Below are 27,388 nucleotides of genomic sequence, written 5' to 3'. Positions count from 1 at the left end.
TGGTTAGTTGGAATGGCTCCATGGAGAGCGAGCCAGAAAAAGAAACAAATCTTTTTTGGTATGGGAAGGGACCACAGCCAACACCAAGAATTCTCACAAGTAGCTTGAGTGGAAGTGTTGTAGGTTTGATCTTGAATGTTAGGACAAGTTAGGAGGCCATAGATAAGCAGAATCGTGAGGGTCGCGATTTGGCGAAACGCACTTTAGCTTAAGCGAGAACAGTTCTAGCGTAATATATTCATTAAATGTAATAAATAGAATAATACGATTATTGCATTTATTAAATAATTGTATAGTTAAATTTAATAATACTATTAAATATTATATATTTATTAAATGTAACAAATAGAATATAAATTTATTAAAATGTGAATATTCATATGTATCTATATATAACATTTTCCTAATAATAATTTAGATGAATGCTACTCGAACCACCTTTATAGGTAGTCTATATGATGCACCATTTTTATCCATCTGAACCCTCAACATTGTATTATCCTTCTTCAACTCTCTCCTCATCCCCTTCCCTTATTCCCTTAGTCTTTGTCATTCATTATTGGTGTCGTGCAACGCCTCCTTATCATCGGTCTCCATCTCCACCCAGGCAAAAATTGTACGTATACACAAAAGTGATTCCATAAGGAAGTTGTGCGACATCCCAGGGATGCAAAGCCAAACACCCCAAATTCAACAAAAACTTCCTTTCTCAACCCCAAAGGACTATCTTTGTTTACCTCAGTTTGGTCAGCCAAGAGAACAAGAACAACATGCAAGAAGGGATGAGCAGTTACCCACTTGTAACATTCCAAAATCTATCCAATAATTATTTAGATAAAAATTATTTAAATATATTTCTTAATAAAGAAAAAAAATAGATGAAATTGTTTTAATAAATTAGATTGTTATAATTTTTGAAAAAATGTTGATAGTATAATATATTTGATTGGTTAAAGATAATATAAATAATAATAGGAATTAAAAAAATGGCTAAATTTGAAATGCCTGTAATTGAACAATTCACGTAAGCCTTTAGAAAAAAAAATAAAGAAATGGTTAATTATATTCATTTTAAATAATAATAAGTAAAGATAATAAATAAAAAGATAAAGAAAGGTTGGTTAAATAAAATTCAAATTAGGTACCAAGCTTAAGCATAGACAGTTTCTATTCCTAGAATCACAAACATAAACAATTTTTTTTATATTAGTGAATTGTTCAAGGATTGAAAAAAATAAAGAAAATAGAAAAATTCTACTGAGGCAAATGATAGAGAAGAAGAAAGATAATAAAAATACTCTAACTATTTGTGTCAAGAGGCCTTGAAGCATGTGTGTTTTGGTATTCTTGATATAAATCTGACTTTTTCATTAAATTTCATCGAGAATTTAGTTGACGGTGCTTATTGTTTTTTTGTTTTGTTCACAAGATCATATTTAGAAAAATAAAAATAACTCCATCTAGAAGTTATTTTTCCTTTGAATTGCATGCAAGGTATATGTCTAGCTGCTTTTGGTCCATAATGAATTATATTATAATATATCCATAAGTTAAATTGCTTTCAAATTTGAATAAGAGTAGTAAAGAAAAATTTGAGTGACGGAAAGTATATATATACTTAAACATTGATGTTACCTTGTGTTATTTTCTTGTAAGTGTGTTTATGTCCTTGTGCATGAATAAATATATTGGTAATTTTTTAAAATGATATTTTTGTAATTTTGTGAGTTGGTCATTATCTTTTGGAAAGAGATGATGATATTTTATTATGAGAATATAATGTTAAATAACTGAAGTTGAAATAGGAATGAGATTTATTTATAGATACCTTTATTTCGGATAAAAAATAAATTTTTAATATTTTTATCTATAATAGAAAAGATAATGAGATATTATTATATGAAATATGAGCTTATAAATTATTATAAATCATTTTAAAATTGAAATATTTACATTGATTTTAAAAATAAAATAATTGATTATAGTAATTAATTTTAAAAATCACTAAATTGTGTCTATGGAACAAAAGTGAGGAAAGGAGAACATGAAAACCGTAAAGTCAAAGATCATAAAAAATCGGAAGACGAAAGTGGCTATGCAAATTTGGTAGGAAAAAAGTATATGCTATAAAGGGTGCACCGTAAGAATGTGAGATTAATCCGAGGAATACATATTGTGGTGCACCATAAATCACATGAAAGACATTGTAACCCTCGTCAATATAATTTAAGTCAACGTTTTGAAATTTATTAACAGTGCAACTTTTTAAGGACTTTGGGTATCTTGAAGCCTTAGGTTATTGTAGTAAATGGGTCATGTCTTTTGTGAGGAGTGAGGATAAGTAGATTTTTTTTAAAAAAAAATCTTTTGTGAGGAGTGAGGACAAGTAGATTTTTTTTAAAATTATATCGCCGTAAAATTGCATAGATCTTATCTATGATCATTGAATAAAAAAGATTTATTAAACTCATAAAGTTATTTCAAAGAAACAAAAAGTCAATCATTAATGGAATTCCTTATGAGCTATTCATGAAAATTGATTGGCTATTTTTGCTGTAAAGCAACTGCTGTTTGCTACTGGAATCACCTTTTTGGATGTTTTATCATGGGAGTGAAAACCGAAAAGGGTTTTGCAGTTTCTCACAGGAATGGATAGGAAAAGGAAAAATAGAAGGCGGTAATTAAGGATGAATTCAATTAGGATTTTAAAATATTATATTAGTATAAAAAAGTTAAGTGAATTTTAAAAATGATGTAAAAATTTTATAACTTATTAGATTTATCTTAGAGACTTTTATGATAGTTTAAATTTTAATGAATTTATATCATAAGAATTTAAAGGATTTGAAAATACTTTATAGATGTATAAGATTTAAAAGAACTTTATCAATTGTTAAAAGTATATTTAAAATTATAAGAGTTAGTGAAAAAAATTAATAAAAAATAATGAGATTTGGATTTAGAAAAAAAAAAAGTAAAATCAACACTAAATTTTATTCTAATTTTAGGTTCTTTAATATTAATCATTCTTGCAATAACATCTTCTGATTTTTACTTTTGAATTTGAACGATAGATGTCAAATTATACATTATTTTTCTAAAAAAAATTCAATTATATAATTATTTAATAATAAATTCAATAACATGTTTAAATAAGGTACAATAATAAGTATATACTTGGTATAAAAAAAATATCAAGTTAGTAAGTTATTGGGAAGACAAAATTAAAGATAACAGTCACAAAAATATTGTATTGAACATGTGGTAGGGATAGTCCATGTAAGAAAAATATGATTAGTCTTGATACATAAGACAAATATTAATTTAAATTATAAAAAAGATAAGTGCAAAGGGAATAAGTATATTTGATATTTTTTTGTCTCAAAAAATATGAAAAATATATATAACACATATTGAATTAAAGAATAGTACTTTTAGGCAATTGTAAAGAATTTAATGAAATTTCAACGGTTTGAGTGAGATTATTTGATAAATATTTTATCCCAAAAAATCACATGAAATTTATCTTAAAAAATAATTCATTGAAGTTTATATATTTTAATATCAATTTTTTTAAAATTATAAAAAATTCATAATTGAATACCATCAATTTTGTTATAATCCTTAAAAAATTCTAAAAATCTTAATAAAATACCACAAAACTTATTTATATCATTTAAAAATTCTAATTAAATAATATAAGATTTTTTATAAAAAAAAAATCTTTTAAAATCTTAATTCAATATACCCATAAGACACTTATCAGTCATTCAGCAAAACAATGACATTTTTGTTATTTAACTTAATTTGAGAATCTAGTTCTTGAGTATTTTCATTGCCATTATAATGTTGGATTCTCTTTGCGAATAGAAAATCCAATACCATTAAGCCAACCCAAAGTCACAATTAGAAAATTTGTCAATTAGATTGTGACATCTTGGATAGTAAACCCATTAACTTCCATAAGATTCGTTTTCAACACATTTGTGACGGATTGATCAACACAACCCAACCATTTATAGTGGGTTATCTCAAATTATATTACGGCGATAAATTTTCATGATGATGGAATGCATTTATACCTGCCTTTTCTATTTTATAAGTTTGAGTTATTGAATATTTTATACTATTGTAATTCTTTGTCCTTCAGTTCTTCAAATTATAGTTAGCTAATTAAGATTTGTGACATAGTTAGTACCACGTACAAAGAAAGTGTAAGAGAGAGAAAACCTTTAGATTGCTAAAGTCAATGAAAACCTTTGTATTCGATACATATTATTTTCAAAAATATTTTCTTATCCCTTTTTATTTATCCTTCCCCATACCTTCGCATAGTGAAGAGCTTCTTGACAATGGGGTACGAAATTTTTTTTTATTTGATTTAATTTTTTAATTTCAATATATTCAATTTGATCCTTATTTTTTTAAAAAATTCAATGTTGTATTTTTGTCCAATTTAACACTAGTGACATTAATGCAATTATGAGATCATAAGGACAACATTGAACATATTTTTTAATTGGATAATCAAATTGAATATTTTAAATATAAAGGAATAGAATTGAATAATAATTAAAAAAATTATAACTATGTGTAATCTTTAAATAAATGTCTTATTTATTTTAAAATTATTTTAGATTAAATTAAAATGTTTTTTTTTAAATTATTTTAGTTTTTTTATCAATTTTAATTTTGATCGGTTTGACGGATTCTTACCCGTTAGTGGTTTGATCAATCACCAGATTAGTTTCTAGACAAATTGGTTGAACCAACTGATTCAATCAAATTTTTAAAACAATGCTTAAAATTGAAAAAGATTAAAAAATGTAATTAGCTTAACAATATGATCATGAGAAACAACATTTTTTTTTACTTGGAATAGAAAAAAAATATATGGCAAAATATGTTTGGAATCATTATAAAATTTAAAAAATATTATTTTTATTTATATAAAAAAATTTTGTATTATATAATTTAGTCTATGTAAAAATAAAATATATCTTTTTTATCCCAAGTGATAATTCCATAAGAAAATTGAACCTAAAAAGGGGAAGATCTAGTCCTTTATCATGACAAGACGAATTATCATTTGTGATCAACATAAATATATTTTTTTTTATAGAAATAAAATTAATACTTTTCAAATTTTTAAAGGACTCAAATATATTTTATCAAAAAATATAAAATAATAAAATGGTCACAAAAGGAGAAGAAGAAGGGTTTATGTAATAAAAGTAAATATTAAATAGGTAAAAGAAAATTCAAATATTTATAAATTATAGAAAATAATAAATTAGTTAAATGAAAAGGTAATAAATAAAAAGTTATATTGTTCTTTTAATCTATATTATTTAATTTTATTTCTCTATTTTTAAAATGTTCATTTGATCCTCTAATTTTTTTATAAAAAAGCATTGTACCTTTATTTAATTTTTTTAATTAGACACCGTTATTTAAATTGGCGCTAACTATATTAATGAAATCGTATGAAAGGATAACATTGATTTTTTTTTTAACTTAGAGGATTATGATTATTTTTAGTAAAATTAGTTGAAAAATTAGTCAGAAATTAAAAAACTATCTGATAGTTAAAAGTTCAAAAATTATTTTATTGAATTATAAATGTTTAGTAAAATTATTTGTTAAAGTAAATGAATATAAAATTACATAAAAGATAAATTTATAAAAATTTACCTAAATAGAAAAGATTAAAAAATCTAATAAATATTTATGGATAAAAAAATAAATAAAAAATTTAGAAGCTAGTATTTAAAAAAATATTACTTTAAATAATATTTCAAAAAATATTAGAAATTAATAAAAAAAAACTTATTTATCAAATAATCAAATAATTTTTTCAGTTAGTAAAAAAATTAATTAAAATATTTAATTAAACACATTCTAAATTAGACATTTAAAAAATATAAAAAAATAATAAATTAAATAATGTCAATAAAAAGATGCACAAAAACATAATTTAACCTTAAAAAATATCAAAATTGAACATTGAAAGCAAAAGATATAAGATAGATGGCCACCGGATACGAGAATAATTATGAGGTCCCTCTTTTCAAAAACAACAACTAAGTTAGAGATTCTGACAATATTATTGGAGTTCAGATAAGGTTTGATATTTTATCTTTAATCTAATGTATGCAATATTACGTATTATACTTTTAGTTGGGTGATGCAATACTCAGATAATAGTAAATATATGAGAATTGGTTAAAAAAATTAGTCACAAGAAAATGCATGTTATTAATAGATAAGCGTTAATTAGTCACAAGCACGAGTTACCTCAAAAATCAAAAAGTCATAAGCACGAGTTCTGAAGTTTGTACGCCAATACTGGTTTTAGATTAAGGTTGTTCATAAATAATCTAATCTACTAGTAAAAAACTAGTTCAGAAAATAAAAGTTTAAATGAAGTGAGTCAAACAAATAAGAAAATAATTGGATTCGATTTTAGATTTGATTTTAGAAATTAATCTAATACGATCTAAATTGAACATTTACTATTATATATTTTTATTTATAATTTTATGATATCTTTCATTATATTTATAAAATTGTTATATAACTTTTATTTATTTATTTTGAATAATATATTTATATAAAGATTATTTCTAGTAATATCTATTTAAGTAAAATTACATAAATATAATTATCAAATTATGTAAATTTATTTTTAATAATTTATATTTAAGTAATCTAAATTAACTACATAATGATTTATAAATAAAACTCAGCAAAAAAAATATAAATAAAATATTTAAATTTCATTTTTTTATTATATGAGTTTAATGATAACACAAGTTTTATACTATTTACTAATTAAAAATTATTGTTTTTATGATTTTTAAGATATAAAAAAAAATATTCCCCTACACGGTGGATATAACATTCCTATATAAGATTTTTCCTTCCAATGCTTCCTATACCAAAATTTTAATTCTTATAAACGACGGAAGATGATAATTAATCATCAATCATGACTAAAGTGATTAAGACAAACTTAGATTCAAGCTTATCCCATATGGAAGTGAGTCTCATAATAAAAATGAAAAGAATAAAAATTAAAAAATGAAAAAGGAAGAGATCAAAGCAAAAGATAGAAAACCCAGCGGAAAAAGGAAGATCTTTTCCCATTCAAAATTTGAACTCTTGTGATAATGGGCATGAAATTTCAACAGCTACTAGTTTTGAAAGAGGGGCCTCAGCTCCCTTGTCTGCATGGTGGGAGACACATGTGACCCGCAATGCAATCACCAACACACATCTAGTAGCCACACCTACCATTATTATTATCACACACAAACTGATGAGGAATTGATCATTCAACATCAAAGCACACAAGCTAAAATTTTAGATTCAATAATTAAGAAGAATACTGATTGATACTACAAGGATATTAATTAAGAAATTATAAGGCTTTTAAATATGTGTAACCTACCTAATAATTGAATTTTGTTTTGGGTTTTATAAATATTTTTTTTATTGTTTTGAGTTTGGATATATTAAATTTTTGTTTTGAATTATTATTATTAGTTAATTAATTATGTGTTATCTTATAAATTGATTTTTTTTCAACATTATATATGATGACTCAAAACAACGAAAAAATATATATTAGACATTCAAAATAAAATTTATTTATTTAAGTAAAATTATAAATAAGAATATATAAATTAAAGTGTAATATTTAATGTATTTTTATTGTAATCATTAATGAAACACTTTTTATTTATTAGTTTTTTTAACCAATGTACTTAGGGTTAATAAAATTTTAAAGAAAAAAAGAGTACGCTTATTCTCCCTTTTGAAACACGCTAAAAAATCATTGAAGAAGAACTTCTATAGGTTTCTATTCATGATTTTTAAAAGTAACCCAAAGCTAGGTAATCTAGTTCATCGAATAATAGCAAGAGATGTGTAAGGGAACGTTAGCCCCCCACTATGATATAACATATATGTGATGTATATTTTTCCATCACATTGAGAGGATCATTTGACTGTATTGATTGTTTTCTTCCTCAAGAGTTTCATAACCTTTGAGAAAGCTTGGAAATTATTGTTTTTAACATAGCATGGTTTTATTTATTTATTTAGTTTTGCAAAGAGATTACCTAATCAACTAATTCTCTTCCCCTTTTGTATATATATATATATATATATATATATATATATATATATATATATATATATATATATATATATATATATATATATATATATATATATCAGCTTGTTTATACTTTTGAAATTTGATGATTAAAGTAACTTTGGACCAATTATTGGAATTTCTGTTAATAAATTCTTGTATATAATTAAGAATCAAATGAGGCTTGATAAGCTTTAAAACTTTCACGTTAAGATTATATTAGACAAACACAATTTGTTCAAACTAAAAAGAGGAAATTAATATACCAGATTAAATAAACATTTAACAAGAAAAGAGGAATATTTCATTACTTCTATGATAACAATTTGATAATTTATGTATCAGATTAAGTACATACATGTATGTATGTTGAGATATAAGATTGGTCTTAAGAGGAAAAAAAAAGTGAGGAAGGAAATTAATCTCTTCAAGTAATATTTTTAACAAAATTAAAATTAATATTTATGAAAAAAAGATTGTACTGTAAAATAAATTAAAGGAGAGGAGTCTACTCTCCTTCAGATGCTGTAGTCATCGATCTCTAGCTAGCACCTGAACATCATGAATTTCTTACAATTCCAAGTATGAATTTTAACTACTAAAATTTAGTTTATCGATATCCATTTTATGAATACTTGTAACCTAACTTTATCAAATGTACAGGTGAATCTCGTTGAATAACTTTATGCATATTGTTACTTTGAGGCAAGGGTCTATACTATAAGAAAAATTAAAATTAGTAAGGAAATAATTTATATGTAATTGTAAAAAAAATTGTTACTATTTTTTTTTACTCCACTGTATATTAATAACTAAATTGTAAATTTCATTGCTAAATTTTTCTTTTTATGAATTGAGGTTGCAAACAGTGGGAGGATATATAGAAAATCCTAACTTGGTTGGCACCCCCAAAATCCATGTCACCAACACACCCCACGATGCATTAAAAAGGGAGAAAACTGAGATGAGCAAAAGGAATAAACGGGGGAACTAGGCCAAGACCCATTGAAGAAGCTAGCAAAACATGTAAGTTGGAAGTGTATTTAGATTCCTACCATTGGAAGGGAACTTAGGACGAAGTTCCATGATGAGCTAATTTGTTTGCACAAGTGTTTCCTTCCCTATAGACATACAAACATGAGAGATAACCAAAACCTATTCTTTACAATAAAATAAAATAAATAGTAGGAAAAAAAATAACATCACTAAATTTAGTTAGTAATTCATTGATTTTTATAGGTGATGGCTTTATAATTTTGGAACAAAAGTATAAGACTTATTTTTTTATTTTGGGTTAACGAATACATTATGGCGGAAGTTGATCCATGTAGCCGACCCCACCTAGTGGGATAAGGCGTTGTTGTTGTTGTGGTTAAAGAATACATGTGTCCTCCAACTTACTAGATATCATTGACTCAAATAGTTTTACACACGATAAAAATTAAATATAAATTCTTTCATCAAATAAATCATTCTCACTCAAACGAATGCAGTTGAGTTTTACACCATGGACATCAACACTTTGAGTTAAAAGTTTATAGTTTTATTATTACTATATGAAACAAAAAATTGTTGAAAGGAATATATTTGGACTGCTAAATGCACTCTCTTGTTTACTAAATGCACCTTCCTTGTGCAATTTTATTTTATTATTTTTAAAATTATCCCTTTCTAAAGACTAAATTTTAAAATTTTTTTATATTTTGAATCTGTCCATGACTCGAACCTAAGACCATTAATATGGTGTTGCAATAAGCAAACCATTAATCTAGGTTGAGGACAAACTAAATTCTAGAAAGTATTCAAATTATTATACTTATGTAAACTACTTTCTGAAAGTGTTATAATGCTTTATTGTATAATTTACTTTCCAAAACCAAAATATGGGTTGTAAGGATTTGTCAATAGAAACACAAAGAAGGACTTCCTAAAGTCCCAAACACCATTGTCTCGAAGTTTTACCTCTACACTCCCATAAGTCACTTTCCCCCGACCCTCTTCCCCATCACTTTCCCCCGCACCCCAATCCTTCTTCTCACCCCCACACTCGTCTATTCCCCTTCTTGCATCCCTTCACCTTCTTCTCCTCCCCTTTTCCACTTCTGCCTTCACCTTGTTCTCATTCCCCTTCACTTAGTAGGCACGCACTTTGTCACAAGTTTTTTTTATGATCAACAAATGAAATCATGATATGGATGTAATCATAATAGAAACACACTTTTGTTGTAGTGTGTGATGAATTCTGCATTTTGAAAGTGTGTTTTTATTGTATATCTATCGAAGACCCATAATGAAAATACACTTTCATTGTGTAACTCGCCACGCCCTTCAACAAAAGTGTATTCTTGTTGTAGGATCAAGCAAAACATATAAAAAATACCTTGTACAAAAAAGTAAGAGAAAAAGAAAACTTATCGGGCCTTAAGCCCATGGCAACAAAACATATATAAATGGCAATTTCTTCCTACACCTCCAAAACCCAAATGAATGACAACATCCCTCCATCCAACCAAGATGAGGGGTAGTTTTGTCCATCAGGGGTGCAGGAAGTAAATTCCTAGATAAATGGATCAATTATTGGATTATAAACGTACAAATCATGCACGAGGAGGAACCTGCCACACGTACGTACCATTTCTCACGATTCCTTGATCACCATGAATCAATTATATGTATTACTATTTAACACTTTATAATATGGGAATGAGGACATGGAATATCGTTTTCGAAGTTCAATTAAAAAATAGTGCAACTTTTTCATAGGATCTTCCTGTCACTATTTTGAAGCTGTTATTGCCATGCCTTCCACTCAAACATGTGATGTAATTTCGCATGACAATGGACAAATGTGCACCCCTCGTAGCTTCCTTGCTTGCATTACCTTCTGTCTCTTTATCCATCATATTGTATTTTATATCATTGTTTACTCCTATCCTATGTCCTGTATATTTTTTCAAAGTAACAGAATGTTCTAGAAGAACTTTATCTATTTCTTTTTAAAATAACTGTTTTTTTTATTTGGTTTGAAAATAACTTTTGTGTAATATGACTGTCTAAGTAATTTAATTCTTTTTATGTATGTTTTTAATAATGATTTTATATTTTTTTATCATTTTATTGTAATGAAGCACACACTGACTTCGTGGATGACTAATTTTTATTTGAAAATTTGGTTTGTCACTTTTAGTGAGATTCTTTCCTCCTAATCATATTTTTTCACCCACAAAATTCAAACTCGAGAATTTATTTAGTTGATCAAATTTAATACCACTCAAACGAATGACTTGTTGATATTGATTTCAGATCATTGGTTAATGTTGATACCATTTAACAAGAAATACTTTATAGAATTTGGGTAGGAGCCCATTTATTTGCCTTTAAAAAATTGATTAAAAATATGTTTAGAGATTTTATATTAATTCATTGAACTATTAAAGATGTTAATATTTTTTAACTAAAAACAATAACTTAAAAAAAGTATAAAAAGTATTATACCATTAAATTATTTGCATCTATTTGAGAGGGAGGAAAGTTTTCTTTAAAAAAAGTCAAGCTTAATCAACATCATTTTCATCCTATAATATATATATATATATATATATATATATATATATATATATATATATATATATATATATTTCTTTTTCTTTTTAATCTTTATAATTTTTGTTTTGGTCTTTGCCATTACTTAAATTTTGTTTAAGTGTTGGTGTGACTCACATAATTAAGGACATATCAGCATGCATGTAAGATTACCATCAACACTTAGAAAAACATTTTAGGGACCATTTTGAAAAAAAAAATGGACTAAAAAATATTATAGCTTTTGCAATATTATAATTTTTCAAAGGAACTAATAACAAATTAAAAAAAATGTTAGAGAACAAACACAAAATTAGTTAATTTATCAAAGATTAAAAAAAATGTCAAGGACAAGAAATAAAATTATTATTTTATTAGAAACTCAACAAAGAAAAAATTTATCAGGAAACAAACACAAAATATACTAATTTATTATGGACCTAAAATATATTTTAGCCTTATTTTTAAGCCTTTTGCAATTAAGATTTGATAATGATATCAATGTTTCCTCTTTTTAAAGCACCTTCCTCTTTCGAGGAGAAATGAATTATGTTAAATTTTAAGAGAAAAAAGATTTTGCACTAATAATTTAAAATAATTGTACACTATCATTTAATCACAAACTATAACATATACTAAGTTTGTTGACTTTTACAATAATTATCTTAAAAGTCATATCAGCATTAATTTGTGATTAAATAATAGTATAAAAAAGTTTAACACTTTATGTGCATGATGATAATTATTGTGCATTCTTAATTTTTACTTAAATTTCACAACAATTATCTATCTTTCGTCTCATTTATTGCTTACATTGATCCCAATTGATTAGTATTTACTCTCTTTCAGGTTTTTAATTTCATATAGTTAATTATAGGAAATTTTATTAGATTTTTATGTATTTTTACAGAGTTTGAGTGCACTTGAAAGAGGAGCTAAGGTTTTGAATTTGAAGATTGCTTGCTCAATGAGCAAACCTTGCTACCAAAGGAAGAATTGAATTTAATTGTTGCTCGTTCAACTAGTATTGCTAGCCCAACGAGCAACTGTTTTGCATGGAAAAGTTTTGGAATTTAAGGAGAATTCGCCCAACGAGTAGCTAGCAAGTTGTGCTTTTATGCGAAAACGACAGAGTGATTCTCACCCTATTTGAGACATTTATCATTTGGGACAAAGGGGTCAACCTAAGGGGTTTGTTGTGGAGGTCGAGCCCTCATTCTCTCATTATTTTTCATCTTGTACCTTGGTTTTTCCCTTTTTCTTGTATTTTTCATTTTTTTTATGCATCTCATGACAATGAGAGACTAATTTATCTATTATTAGGAGTTTGATGTATTAAATACTCTTTAATTATTGAGTTTGATGTACTAATTTACCTATTATTTTCACTATCTATTTAATGTTATTTTAGTATTATTGTTTTCTTTTCTTTATTATTGTGTTGTTTATGTCTTGATCACTCATATATATATATATGTTTATATAGTGTGAATGACATTAGAAAATGCTTTTAACACTAAGTTCAACTAATTTTATCTTTTAAAAAAATATTTTTAATTTAATTTTTTATCTAGAAATACATATAAAGATATTTATCCAAAGAGTTTTGATTCTAATATTTAAAAAATAAATCAAGCTAAGCTTTCCAAATTCTATGGTTATTGTGCTTACACTACGAACATGGATGTTATGCTCTTTGTTATTCTTAATGGGATGAACCATACAACAAATAATGAGTTTAGACATATCATTGTAGAGACAAACTCTTTAGCTACTATCCACATGATTGAGAGTTACTTTTGGCTCTCCAATGGGAGGTTCGCATCATCTACAGTGCCGGAAGTGAATGTCTACGATGAAATTCTTACGAAGAAAAGAGCTTTCACCATTGTGTCATTGCTAAAAAATTTCCAGATAATGTTTTGCCCTGTGTAACTGCACCGTAGATGTACTTATAATTCTGCTTTTTACTTCTCTTCATTAATCAAAAAATAAAAAATAAACCAAGCTCAAACAAATAGTGTAGAACTGTACCTGACCAATCCATTTTTATCCTTACTTGCTACTAACGCAATTTATGACTGTTCCCCCAGTCCCAAAACTATCATCCATCGATTCTCTATTTTGTGAGTCACTGTGCAGTCCAAGAATTGCATCACACTGCATCTGCCAAAATCTAATCCATTTTTGTTGAACACCTGAAAGCTCCACCATGCATAGCAATAGTAATATCCCAGCCAAAAGGGTCATTGTTCTAGCTCACCATAACCTTTCACCAACCAAACCATGCCACTATCAATTGCTAAGTTTGTCCAATCAATGAAGCATTCTCCTTATCACTTATCCAATGCAATTTAATTGTTTGTCAATAATGATCAATGCTTCAATGCAATCCCATTACGACGATTGAATCCCATTCCGCACAAAAGAAGAAAAATAATAAGTAGAATATATCGATGGTATAGAAAAGTTATACCATAATTCAATCATTTATTGTAATAGAATTAAAACTAATTAACTTTTATTACAATTAGTGTAAAAATCATATTTAAGATAATTTCAAATTATTTTTTTAAAAGAAAAAATGAATTTATTTATGGAACATGTAGACATAATTAAACTCACACAATCCATGCCAATTTGTTTTAATTGGATTTGATTTCTGTTATAATGGTGCACCCATGCTATGCTATGTAATCAACAACTCTTGACAGTTTATAGAAAATATATGTAGAAAAATATCCAATATTAATTAGCTTTCTTGACCAATCCGAATTTATTTAAAATTCAACATTATTAATTAAGTCTGAAACATGTTTATCAGGTTCAATTTTTTATCATATATAAAAAAAAGATATCGAAAAAACTCTAAAAAGTGAAATTCACTTCAATATAATTCTATGTTTTGAAAGAAATTAATTTTTAATTCTCCAATAAGAGTTACCCCTTGTTCACACTTAGGATTTGGATTTTGAGGGGGGAGGGGGGTAGAAAAAATAAATTTTACGAAACAAGATGTTTGAATTTGAAACGAAGAAAATACATGTAAAGGCTTAAATTGAATTCAAAATAAATTGAAAACATGTATCATTTTTTAAAAATTTCATTACAACAATACATAGAGCATGGTAATCAATAATTTTTTTTTTGAAAATTTCATTATAACAATAAAAAAATTTAAAATTACTAATAAAACATGAATTTGATATTTCAGAAGTTATTTTCCTTTACGATGATAATATAATTTTTATTTTCTCAAACCAATTGATATTGCCATAAAACAATATTGGCAAGAGAACAAACACACACTCTTCGGGAAAAGGGAAGTACAAATAGAAGGTTACAAAACACACCTCACTGGCAGTCAAAACACTGGCACAACGCGCGATTGAATCTAAAAATATGCTGATTTCACTTTTCCAAAACAAAACTCACACCACTTAATTTATGTCAAATGGACATTTCTTTTTAATTTGTTTTTTTTTTCTTTTCCCATTTTGTTGGTCTGAACTGAAACTGGGCTCACCACAACAGAAGTCTTACTAGGAAGTCCATAGGAAGTGATATTCTTGTACATGGGACTGGGACATACCCTGCAAGCAACAACAACAGTAGTAGTATTTAGTATTTAAAGAGGCAAGGACCCACCCCTTGGATCTATGTCACTGAACACAACACAAGTCATGCACTCCTCCCCCTCAATTTGTGTCTAAACTGCAACAACATACCTCTCTTTAATGTGTCCATTACTCACGGTTTCTGATCCCATTATTTAATTTTGTTCTTGATTCTATTCTCTTTTGTAACACGTCCTTGAAGAAGTGGGGCCTAGACAACTAGAGTGGAATGAATGACCTCGTGCCATCGATTTCCCCTGTATGAGATATTTTTATTATTTTTTTAGTTTTTTCCTTGTTCCACCTTTAATTACATTTATTTAATTTTAAACCCAAAATAACTAATTAAATTATTATAATTTCATATTGAATGATCTACATCTTGGGTAGTTGTAATTTTCCAAAAATATATTGTTCTATTGTTAATTTATCATTTATTGTAGTCAAAATTCAATTTTGATCTCCTTATTTTTTTTTCACGCGGATTTATTCTTTTATCATTATAATTGAGTAATTATAAATTATTTATTAACTTGATGTTTAATATTTAACAAAAATACCAATGTAACAATGTAAGAGAGTGTTACATTGTCCTTGACCGGATTGAGAATAAGATATGATCATGATTGATTAGATTAAATTCTCTTGATTTTGAGATATAAGATAGGACGCTCATGACACAAAACAAGTCTTACATGATAGGTTGAGTTGGGTTAATTAACAATCGACCCACTAGGCAATGCGATGGATTCGATCCATTGTGCTTGACCCAATGAAGACTAAAGAGCATACAATCTCTTTGTGTCTCAAGTTTGATAGCATATACTTTCAATTAGATATTGGTTTTGTCCAATGGAGATCGAAGAATAAATAACCGATAAATTAAAATTATATAATTAAAATGGTAAGAAGAATTTGGAATATAATGGGATAATTAAAATTGCAATTAAGTTTTTTTTTTCTTTTTTGTTGGAGGTTGAATAGGTAGATTGAAATGTTGCAATTATGGGATGCACGAACACGAAAGATATAATGAAGGAGCTGAATTGTCTATTGCCTATAGTCACCAAGGTGGTGAAACCGGCAGTTAAAGTTGCTTTCAAAATTCATATCTGGCTGGTCAAAACGCACTACTACTACTACACACCGAGAAAGAGGTGGGAAAGGACAAGAGAGGAAGGAGAGAGAGAGAACCAAACCAAACCAAACCAAAACCATGGTGTGAAAAACTTGACATGGGGGGCATATAGGGATTACAATATTTTATTATGGTTTTGTCCCTCAATCCTTGCCAGAAACAGTGAAAGCCTCACGAAAGTTTAGGACTTTTCAGACCACCTTCTTCAATCAAAGAGGACCCATCATTTCCTTTCCCTTATTATAATTATTATTATTAATTTTTTTTCTTTCTTTCTTTGTGTGTGCTGTTGATGGATCCCAAGGGCTCAAAGCAGCAGCCACAGCAATCACAGGAGGTGGTACCAAACTTCCTCAGCCTCCCCCAACAGCAACAAGGGAATACCAACAACAACAACATGGGAGAGAACAAACCTGCAGAGGTGAAGGATTTCCAGATAGTGGTAGCTGAGAACAAGGAAGAGAGCAAGAAACAGCAGCAACAGTTGGCACCAAAGAGGAGTTCCAACAAGGACAGGCACACCAAGGTTGAAGGCAGGGGAAGGAGGATAAGGATGCCTGCTCTCTGCGCAGCCAGAATCTTCCAGTTGACCAGGGAATTGGGTCACAAATCTGATGGGGAAACCATCCAGTGGCTCCTCCAGCAGGCTGAGCCATCCATCATAGCTGCCACTGGGACTGGCACAATACCAGCATCTGCTCTTGCTGCTGCTGGAAACTCACTCTCACCACAAGCTGCTTCTCTTTCATCATCCTTGCACCAACATCAACAAAAGATTGATGAATTGGGTGGGTCAGGGGGGAGTAGTAGTAGGGCCAGCTGGCAAATGGTTGGGGGGAATTTGGGGAGACCCCATTTGGGTGTGGGTGTGGCCACAGCAGCAGGCCTATGGCCCCCTCATGTCAGTGGATTTGGATTTCAAACACCACCAACAACAACAACACCAACAACAACAACATCATCATCTGGTCCATCTAATGCCACCTTAGCCACTGAGAGCTCCAATTACCTTCAGAAAATTGCATTCCCTGGCTTTGACTTGCCTACTTCTGCCACTAACATGATGGGTCACATGAGTTTCACCTCAATTTTGGGTGGAGGTGGGGGTGGTGGGGCCCAGCATATGCCTGGCTTGGAGCTTGGTCTTTCCCAGGATGGCCATATTGGGGTGTTGAATCAACAGGCCTTGAACCAGATTTATCAGCAGATGAATCAGGCTGGTAGAGTGCATCATCATCAGCATCAGCATCATCATCAGCATCATCAGCAGCAACAACACCATCAGCAAACTCCTGCTAAGGATGATTCTCAAGGCTCAGGAGGACAGTAGTAGAGTGTTTAATTATGGATTTGGATGAAAGAAAGAAAAAGAAAAAGAAAGTAGCATCATTGTCTAGATGCTGGCTGAGGTTTCTAGTTTCTACAATGGCTTTTGTATTGTATAATTGGGAGACTGTGAGGGAAAAAAAAAATAGGTGTCTCAGAGAATTCAATAGAAAGCTGGATTTGGTTTACCCCTTTGGTTTACCCCCCCCATATTGTTTCTTCTCCCCAGTACTCAAGTCTCCATATACAGGTTCTTCAATAAGTCTTTTTTTGTTGTTGATTTTTTTAGTTTTGATCTGTGGTTTGCAAGTTTTTCTTGGGTTATAATTGTGTGTTGTTTTGATGGTGTTAACTTGCAGGTGGAATTGCATGGCCAGATGGCTTGGCTGCTTTGGTCTGGCCTTAAAAAACTATTGTTTAATTCAGAGGTGTGTTGATTATTTTGTTCTTCTCTAGGTCAGGGTGGAGTGCTGATCGGTTTGTTTTGTGAATTTGAAGATATAGTTTCATAATCATATTTGTTAAATTTCATATTGGATATGGTATTTAGTACTTTTATGTCATCTGGGAAATTTTAATCTTTGTGTGGAACAGCACTTGCGAGTTACATCTGTGAAGCCTTCAACTAGTACTTTATCATCTGTGATTTACTACTATCTCTTAGCATACAACTTTTCTGTTTTCCTTCAAAATTCATCACTTGGGAGGATCTTTCCATTTTTAAAAACAATTGTTTTTCAACCTTCATACAAATACAATGGTACGCAATTCTAAAGAAGCTAAAGTTGTTTATTTCAAGTATTAACATCTAAAGCTCTGCTTCATTATAAAAGGCACTAAAATTTCCTTTATTTAGCAGTGTTTACACTTGAAATTTTTGCATCTGAACTTTTGCTAAAGGTCTCTTAGCTGGAGAAGTTACATGAATTGCCTTTAATATAATCAAATACAACTGCTTTAACTTTTAACATTTAAGCCTCCTTTCAGCATCAACCAAATTCTTTTGCCATTTTCTTTCTGTGGAGGTTTAGGGTCTATAATTTTTAGTTACATATTAGGAGGTGCAAGCAATTCGATATGAGAGGGGGGAAAGTGACTTACTTAGCAGAGGATTAAACGTCTCAAATCGACATCACACTTAAATCTAGAGGCATAGACGGATGCCAATTAAACTACAAATTTATTTGCGGCTAAGAGTCTAAGATAATTGATCATAGAATAGTGTCTTTCTCTTATTTGCCTTGAAGCATGGAAAATGAAAGACCCTTATATCTTTGCTAAAAGTATGGTTGCCAAATTCTTCACTTTTGACTGCCATGAACTTTTGAGCATCATCCTATTCTCTTATTTAACCTTTAACCACTACTAATTGATTCAAACCCTAAATAACCTGATGTTCCTCAAGATAAAATTGTAATAAGGTATATTTTTCAACCATGTGTTAACCCTGTTGAAGTCGAAACCATGGCTGCCTTAATTGTATATTAAAAATCATTATTTTATAGTTAGATGAATGATATCATTGTTGATCTGATTGATACATAATGGATTAATTATCTTGGGGAAGGTGATACTTTGCTACACAAGCAAATTTGTTTTTAAGGATAGAGTGCGGCTCCTGAAACTACTGGCAAGCTGCCAAAATCTGCATATGGCTTTTTAAAAACCATAGCAAGGTAGTTTCTATGAGCTCATCTTTTTATTTTTGGCTGTTGAGATCCCAATTTTAAAATCACTACATGACACCAGAAGGTGCCTAATTCATGCCAACTAGTGCTTATGTGACATCACTATGTGCCATGAGCAGTTGTGATCTCACTTTACCTTGTTGAATGCAAGTGGAGTTTTGTGTTCCAAGTCTTCAAGCGGTGTTGCCAGTATATGACATGACACCAGTTTGTGCTTGGTGCAAATAAATAATATAGGTCTTCATTTTGTTGAATAAGTAATGTCAGCTTTGGACATATGCACTTTTGCTATGCCACCTATACATGATCAGAATACTAGATAGAAATGAAGAATTTGTATTTATTAAGTCTTCTCCATCTCTTTTTTCTGCATGGTATGATAATTAGGCCTAGCAGTAGTGGAAATATATTAATTGGGGACAAAACTTGGAAGTTTAGAAGAGAGGGGATGACACCTAATTTTCATTATAGATCATTATATGGTATTACTATATATCTTAGCTTCTTTGTCAATTTCCATGAAAAAGGTTTGGCTGTGATAATTATTCCTTGTAATAGGTAGTTTGGCCTTCTCTTTCTTACAATTTTTATACTTAAGAAAGGTTAGTGAGGCCAATTTTTAGAGGCATCCCTCCATGTTGACAAAATACGTGTGAATCTCTTCTAGTTTTTTTTTTTTTTTTAACTTGTAAGTATTAGACTGTGAGCACTTTTGGGGTGCAATCTATGAATTTTCAAATTGTTCTCTTGAAGTGGCTAATTAGATGTTATTTATTCAACCAACACCGTCATTTGAATTCGTTGCAATTTAAAAATTGGCATGAGGGGCTTTACGTCTTCAATGTTGATTTTGTCAACTTGAACATGGCCATGAGTCGCTGCCATGACTTTGCCATCTCACTCCAATCCTTGCTGCTTCTATTTTACATTTCATTTATGCATCCACCGACTCTTTTATTATTTTTTCCAATGAACAGCCTGTTTTGTTGAATAATAACACATCATGGACAGTTTTTTTCTTTTTGAAAACAAGAAAAAAGGTACCCATCAATCAATTCAATCCCAAGATTTCTCAATTCAGTACCTTTATGCTGGATTGACCCAATTCAAAAGTGGCTAATTGACAAAAATACTAAATTGTAATCCCAAGAGCCAGCTAGATGCCACTGAAGATTACTAGGACTGAATTAGAATTTCACTTACACATTCTAAATTGTCATTTTGCATCCTAAGATGAGTCCTTCTAAACTACTCCAGCCATATTGTGCTACCAACCAAATGCTCATGGATCACTAAGGCTACTAAGTTTTAACCTGTAATGGGGTAATGCTTTTTTAGTTACATTTCGAGAACGGTATAGATCTGTTTTGTATACATAAAACTGAGAAAGAAATATCTGAAAATGAGTTTTTCGTATAATAGGTGGGATCTGCTTATTCTAAGATTAAGTGTTAAGCTACTTTATTTGATTTTTTTTAGTAAAGCCTATCAATATTACCAACAGGGTTGGGTTTAATGGAAAGAGTTAGTCTCTTACAAGTGACAAACCAATATTTATTTGAATCTTCGCTAGTAAAGATGCTTACATATTTAGTACCTGATAGTATTTTGTTTTTGAAAAAGAAATACCTATGGAGGGGAGAAAAGCTTATCAATATTTCAACCATTGTATTAATAGCGCATACTAAGTATATTAAGTTTATAATATTTCATATAATTTAAAAATTAGTTAATATTCCAACATTTAATTTCACTTTAACATATAATAAAATTCTTAAAATATAAGCATATGCCAACTATAAAATTACATACTGACGAATATTTTATTTTTCCAAAATTTGGCATATGTAATCATCTAGATCACATTTTGAACTTTTGTGAATCCCTTTCCTAAAATTATATAATAATTTTATACACAAATACTTTACCTTGATCATTTTTTGAGGATAACAAACCCATCCTTCATGGAGAAGATTCAATATGAGAAAAGGGGGAAATTCAAAAATAAATAAAAAATCATCAGACAATATCATTGCATGCCAGCACAGAAAGTGTTTGCCGAACTTGATGTTTAAGTTTTGACGGTGTTTCTTTATTTTGGGCGTGCCGTCGTTTTAAATGTGTCTCCCTTGTTGTGATCTTATTCTCCCATGACCAGAATTCAGAGTAAACAAGCACTTTACAGTTTGAAATTATAAGGCGTTGTGACATTAGTCTTTAAAATTAAGAAAATGTCAAAGTCTATAAATTTAACTATTTGTTATTAATTTGGTTCCTGAACATATGTTTAAGTTATAGTTTTTTTTTTAATGTTGAGCTAATATAATGATCGATTTTTATTTTTAAGGACTTTTTAAATGTGTTTTTGATTCAAGAACGCCGGTACACAAAAAATTCAAGAACTAATGTAATAACGCCTTCCAATTTCCAATTTTAGGAGTAAAAGTGGTTGTTTACTCCCAGATAAAATTCCTCACTCCCTGATCTGCATTGTATGTGCTTCATCTTCAACAATAATAAATTAATAATTTACAAACACGCATATTTTTGCCAATTTGTTTTAATACTAAAAATCGCCATATTGGGCATTTGGACCAAAGCTCGCTCTATCTAATTTCATGTGTTGATACATCAAGTATGAGTCTGACAGTGACCCAGAATCTTACAAGATATTCAAAATCGAATTTGATTTCATTTTTCTGGTTCACGATCATTTTCATATTTCAACTGAAATAAAATATTCCCTTGCAAAAAAAAAAACTTGCAATATTCTCATGTCCCATTTATTGGGGCATCCAATGCCCCATAACTTTTGAAACACTCATGCACTTTCATGCATGGGGTGGGTTGCATTGTATCTTGCCATATCTGTATCTAACACAAGCATATTAATATAATCCCTCATGTCCTGCAATTCTCCCATTTTTGGGTAGAAAAACATGGAGCAACTTAAGGATAAGGAAATCAAGCAATTCATTGGACATATCAATCATCTTTCTCTATTTTTTTTATAGTATATACAATTAGGCATAATTTAAAATACTCAGTTTGTTCTTATAGTGGAGGGTATGTACAAAATTCCGTGGATTAAATTCCTAGGTTTATTCTCTAAATTCTAATGATAACAATCCTATGTTATCTTATAGGTTCCACTAATCTGTCACTTCTGAAAAATGATTGGTTTACCAAATAAGTGGGGGGAAGGAAAAAAAAAAAAAAGACCACATGATCATAGTGAATTATTAAGTTTGAAAATTGCAAATATTGTAACAAGATAACATCTATATCAATCTCTGAACATAATGCGACACGTCTTTAAATTCAGTATAGAATACATGCAGCGTTGAGGATATAATGAAAAGCCAACAATGGCACAGAGATGGAGCTAGAGTGGAGTGGAGTTCGACTTTGAGAGCATGTGAAACCCACTGATCTAAAAGGAAACTGCTATATTATTATTATGGTGAAAATGAAGATCATTTAATTTCCACACGCTCAAAAAGCGAACAAGAAGTTACAGCATTAAGTTAAAAAGTAGTAGTAGTGCTCACCACTGTTTTTGCTGCTGGACTACAAACACAAGCATGCTGCTTGGAATGAAACCGATGATGTTTTTTAATTTTTATCTCTCTCTCATTCCATGTGTCAATCAGAAGCACTAACATGAACAGGACCAGGCACAAAAAAAAAAGATACTTGAAACTAGATTATTGGTTTAGGTTTTCTTTTTTCTGAACGAAATGTGGTAAAACGGAAAGACATTTTCAATACTATAGGACAAGACACCAATGATATGTTAGGACTGCGAGGAGATACGCCTCAAAGAGATTATTGAAGAGGTTCCAACCGCAAACAATTTCACCCAATTTACAGCTATTTAACTAGTCGTTAAATGTTAGAGAATTTTCGTGACGGTTGCTCGCTAAGGGATTCTATTATTGGTTTTGTTACACATGAGATTGACACCTGCCATACATCAATTAACAACGAGAAAATTAATAGTCATCCGTGTGAATACGTGTTGGTTATCGAATTAAGAATCAATTGCCTAGAAGTGTTAGTTTGATAACCAACGAGGCACCTTGTTAACCAATAATTAAATCATCGTTAATTGGTATATGAATGAAATGTTTAAAATCTCAATCATGATTCTAAATTGTAGTTTGCATTAACCACATTTTCTCACCGTTCTCTGCAATTTTCGTAAGAATCTTGCTAATGGATGTTCTCAACACTCAAGGTATTTATTAGAAAATCAAATAGAAATAAAGTTTAATGACACTTTTTATCTTTTTTTTATTTTTCACAAATTTTACTTTAAAAAATATTTTAGTCCATTTTATCTTTTTTTTAAGGATTTCATTTTATCTCCAACTTTTAAAAAATTTACAAATTTTATCTTCCATTGTTAAATTAATGTTGCATGTTGATATAAGTACAAAAATTAAGAATAAAATTCTTGATGGTTGAGAACTTATTTACAATGGAGATGATGATGGAAAAAGTGTGGATAAGTGGATGTACTTACAAAGACTCTCAGATATTCAAGTAAGGTTTTCATGAGAATGTTAATTAAGTGATTGGAAATCCTTTACCTCATAATTGTTGGATACTTACAGGTTAATGGTCATGTATTAGAAATACTAGTGTATGATATAAAAACATCAATCTATTTTCACCCAATAGCTTAAACTTTTAGAACTGTTGATTCATAACATAATATCCAAGCCTCTATAATTAAGTGATTTAGAATTTAACCTTTGTTTTTCCCATTTTTTTTTATAAAAAAAGTCAAATTTTAGTACATGCATGGTAGCTTGTGAGTTGCCCACACTTCAAGTCTAAAGGACTCTGATGTGGTGTGAGAGGAGTTATTAGAAATATAATATAAAATCATTTATGTATCTTTACTAAATAATTTTAACTTTTAGAATTATTGTTGATTCATTACAATAGGAAGGCCACAAGTGATCAGGATTGTGTGGGTGAGATAATGGCATCGTGGATTTGACTACGACCATGAATCCCTATGCATGCGGGGAAACATCTTGAGATGTGAGGATTAAGAACATTTCTACCTAGGTCATTCTTAGTTAACCTAAATACAGCAAAATTGAGACTATTGCTTTTTGCACTTCCCAATTACTTCTTGCATTTCCATTTTTTCCTTTTGGAATGATCAATTTGAAATGTAAAATTATATTTCAACATACACTTCTGTTTTGTCTTTCAAATGATCAATCCAAAAGGTTAAAAAACATTCTAGAAAAAAATACAAAAAGTAATTTGAAAAATACAAGCAACAACCCAAAACAAAAAGAACTTTGATGTCATGTATCATTGTATTAAAGAAACATTTTTTTTATAGGATTGTGGTTGTTTCAAAGAGCGACTAGTATTTTTACTCTTTTTCATCAATAAGTAGCTTACTCCTATCATTCATATAGTTTTGACTTCACACTTTCATGCATCATATCTAAATTAATTTCCTGTTATTAACATGTATTGTTATGGACCTGTCAAATCATATCATTTAAGCTTCGAGTCGAGTTTAACTTCTAAAATCAGGACCTCGTCATGAAAAATCTCATACCCGCATGTTGTTATGTGCACAACTATTCTCCCATCATATCCCTTAAAAGAGATCACTATTCACTTTGCTCATAGGAGAAATATTTATATAAGAAAAATCCCCTTTCAAATCAGTACATACAATCCCTGGTTTTTTTACCAATATACACCTTCTCTCTCCATTTAATTCTCATACTACACCACTTTCATTTTTTTTTTCTAACAATACACTGCTTTGATTTGCACATAGGAAGTCGGGTTTGGTCACCCCAACTTCTTTGCTTGAGTTTTTGCTTTTTTTTGTTTTGTTTCAATTTAAATTATTATATAATATAAATATTATATTATATAAAAAATATTTTTAAAATTACTTATTTATTAAATTAATTTTTTAAGGGTTGATTAAATTATTTTTTTTAATAAAAAAATGATATTATTAAATATAATTATTTTTGTTATATTATTTAATTTACTTAAGATATTTTTTAGGTGAATATTTTTTTTAAATATGAATTTTTTATGATAATATATTTATTTTAGTAAAAATTTAAAAATTTTAATATAATTATTTTGCTAAATATAATTTGTTTTTTTATGTCATTAAATTTAATTAAAAATAAGAATACTTTTTTTTAACAATTTATTTATAGAATAATATTATACTGCATTATCAATAAAATACTTAAACAATCATATTTTGCTAAGGAAAAAATTTAAGATAAAGATATGTTAGGACAATTGTTTCTGTTATGATTATGTTGCCGACAAATTTCACATTTTTTTCTACTTTCCTACTCATTTTCGTCTTCGTCCATCTAAGTATGAATGCGAGTTGAAACAGGACGACCTTTACAGTCCTCTTCCTCCTTTTATAAAAGCATATTTGATTAAACATGTTAGACTTAAGGTAATTTAAAAAGTCGTTTAGACCTAACCAACCAACATATTTAAGTAAATATAAATTATAATTATTTATATTAGTATTATTATTATATTGAAATTATTGTAATGTATCAAAATTATATATTTATTTGCCTGTTAAAAATATTATGAATGTATTCCTATATAAAAAGTCAAACATAAAAGCATATTTAGGGATAAATTTATGTTTTAATTAGAGAACTTATTACAAAGTAAGTTTTTTAATTAAGTTATCTTGAAGGCAATAAACTTATATCATCTTAACCTATTAGACTTGATTCTTGTAAAATTTAGTTCATCTATTTTCATCTGTCTCGTGTTTTGAGTAGTGACAATTTTAATTTTTATAGATTACAATTTGATTTACATGAATTTTTTTTCAATGATTCATGAGTCTATTATCTAACATAAAAAAAAGTTAGACTTATATAAAAGATTTAATATGAAATAGATCTAGTTAATAGTTCAAACTAAATTTTTAAATATGTCAATCTGGACCTAAAACATTTTTGTGACAAATAACATATAAATCTCAAACCTTAAGTTTTTTAATCGAACTTGACCTGCTTAGCCAAGGTCTTTGTTATGTCGGGCATATTCTCACTCATAATTAAGACAAGACACTATGACAAGATGACCAACTACTAACCTATTACCAATTTATATCAAGTTGTTTGTTCATTCATGAACTACTAGATATATAATATAAAAATAGTGAAAGTTATTATTATTATTGTTGAGGAGCTGATTCAAGTAATTAATGAGGGGGGAAAAAGCAACGTCCGTAACAAAAAAATATTGGCAATTGTTTCCTGCATCCCATTTTTTCTACTTGTACCTCTTTATTTTCAAATATCCTGAGATTGCCCTCCATGGAACCTCCGTTTGAAACTGACACCACCGTTGCTCCCTTTTCCTCCATTGTAACCATATTTGTTTCCTTTACTTTTGTCTAAAAGCCTCTAATTAACACCACAGTTGTCCTCCATGGGTCACTGTTCGTTGCATTGCATTAAAGAGTTATAATTCCGGATTGAAAAATCTGAAATACACAAAAAATCGAGCTCTTCCAGATTGCTCATTCCAAAATTATGCATACATAATTCCATAATGAATAATCCAAAAACATGTTATTTCCATATTACTTATTCTAAGATTATGTCTGCATAATCTAGAATGGACAATCCGTATGTATAATTCAAGATTGGCCATTCCATAATTATGCATACATAATTTTGGATTTGTGTATGCATAATTCTAGAATGGGCATTCCGAAAGTGCTAATTTATTTGCAATTTTGAATTTTACAATCTGGCATTATAACTAGTAAAAAAAATGTAAACAGTATTCTTGTTCATTCAAGTTTTCTATGGGATGCAAGAAG

At 28.9% G+C, this 27,388-nt stretch overlaps 1 protein-coding gene across 1 annotated transcript; it reads left to right on the top strand.

Annotated features, from left to right (window-relative positions):
* Positions 1-16,432: 16,432 nt before the first annotated feature.
* Positions 16,433-18,431, top strand: LOC100778951 (transcription factor TCP20). Its single transcript, XM_003549057.5, has 2 exons — positions 16,433-18,074; positions 18,184-18,431. The coding sequence occupies exon 1, from the start codon at positions 16,791-16,793 to the stop codon at positions 17,826-17,828; it is 1,038 nt and encodes a 345-aa protein (XP_003549105.1). The 5' UTR covers positions 16,433-16,790; the 3' UTR covers positions 17,829-18,074; positions 18,184-18,431.
* Positions 18,432-27,388: the final 8,957 nt, after the last annotated feature.

Source organism: Glycine max, chromosome 16, assembly GCF_000004515.6.
Source record: "Glycine max cultivar Williams 82 chromosome 16, Glycine_max_v4.0, whole genome shotgun sequence".
NCBI lineage: Eukaryota > Viridiplantae > Streptophyta > Magnoliopsida > Fabales > Fabaceae > Glycine > Glycine max.
Note: the sequence above shows the minus strand (reverse complement) of the source record. Positions and strands in the feature narration are given on the sequence as shown.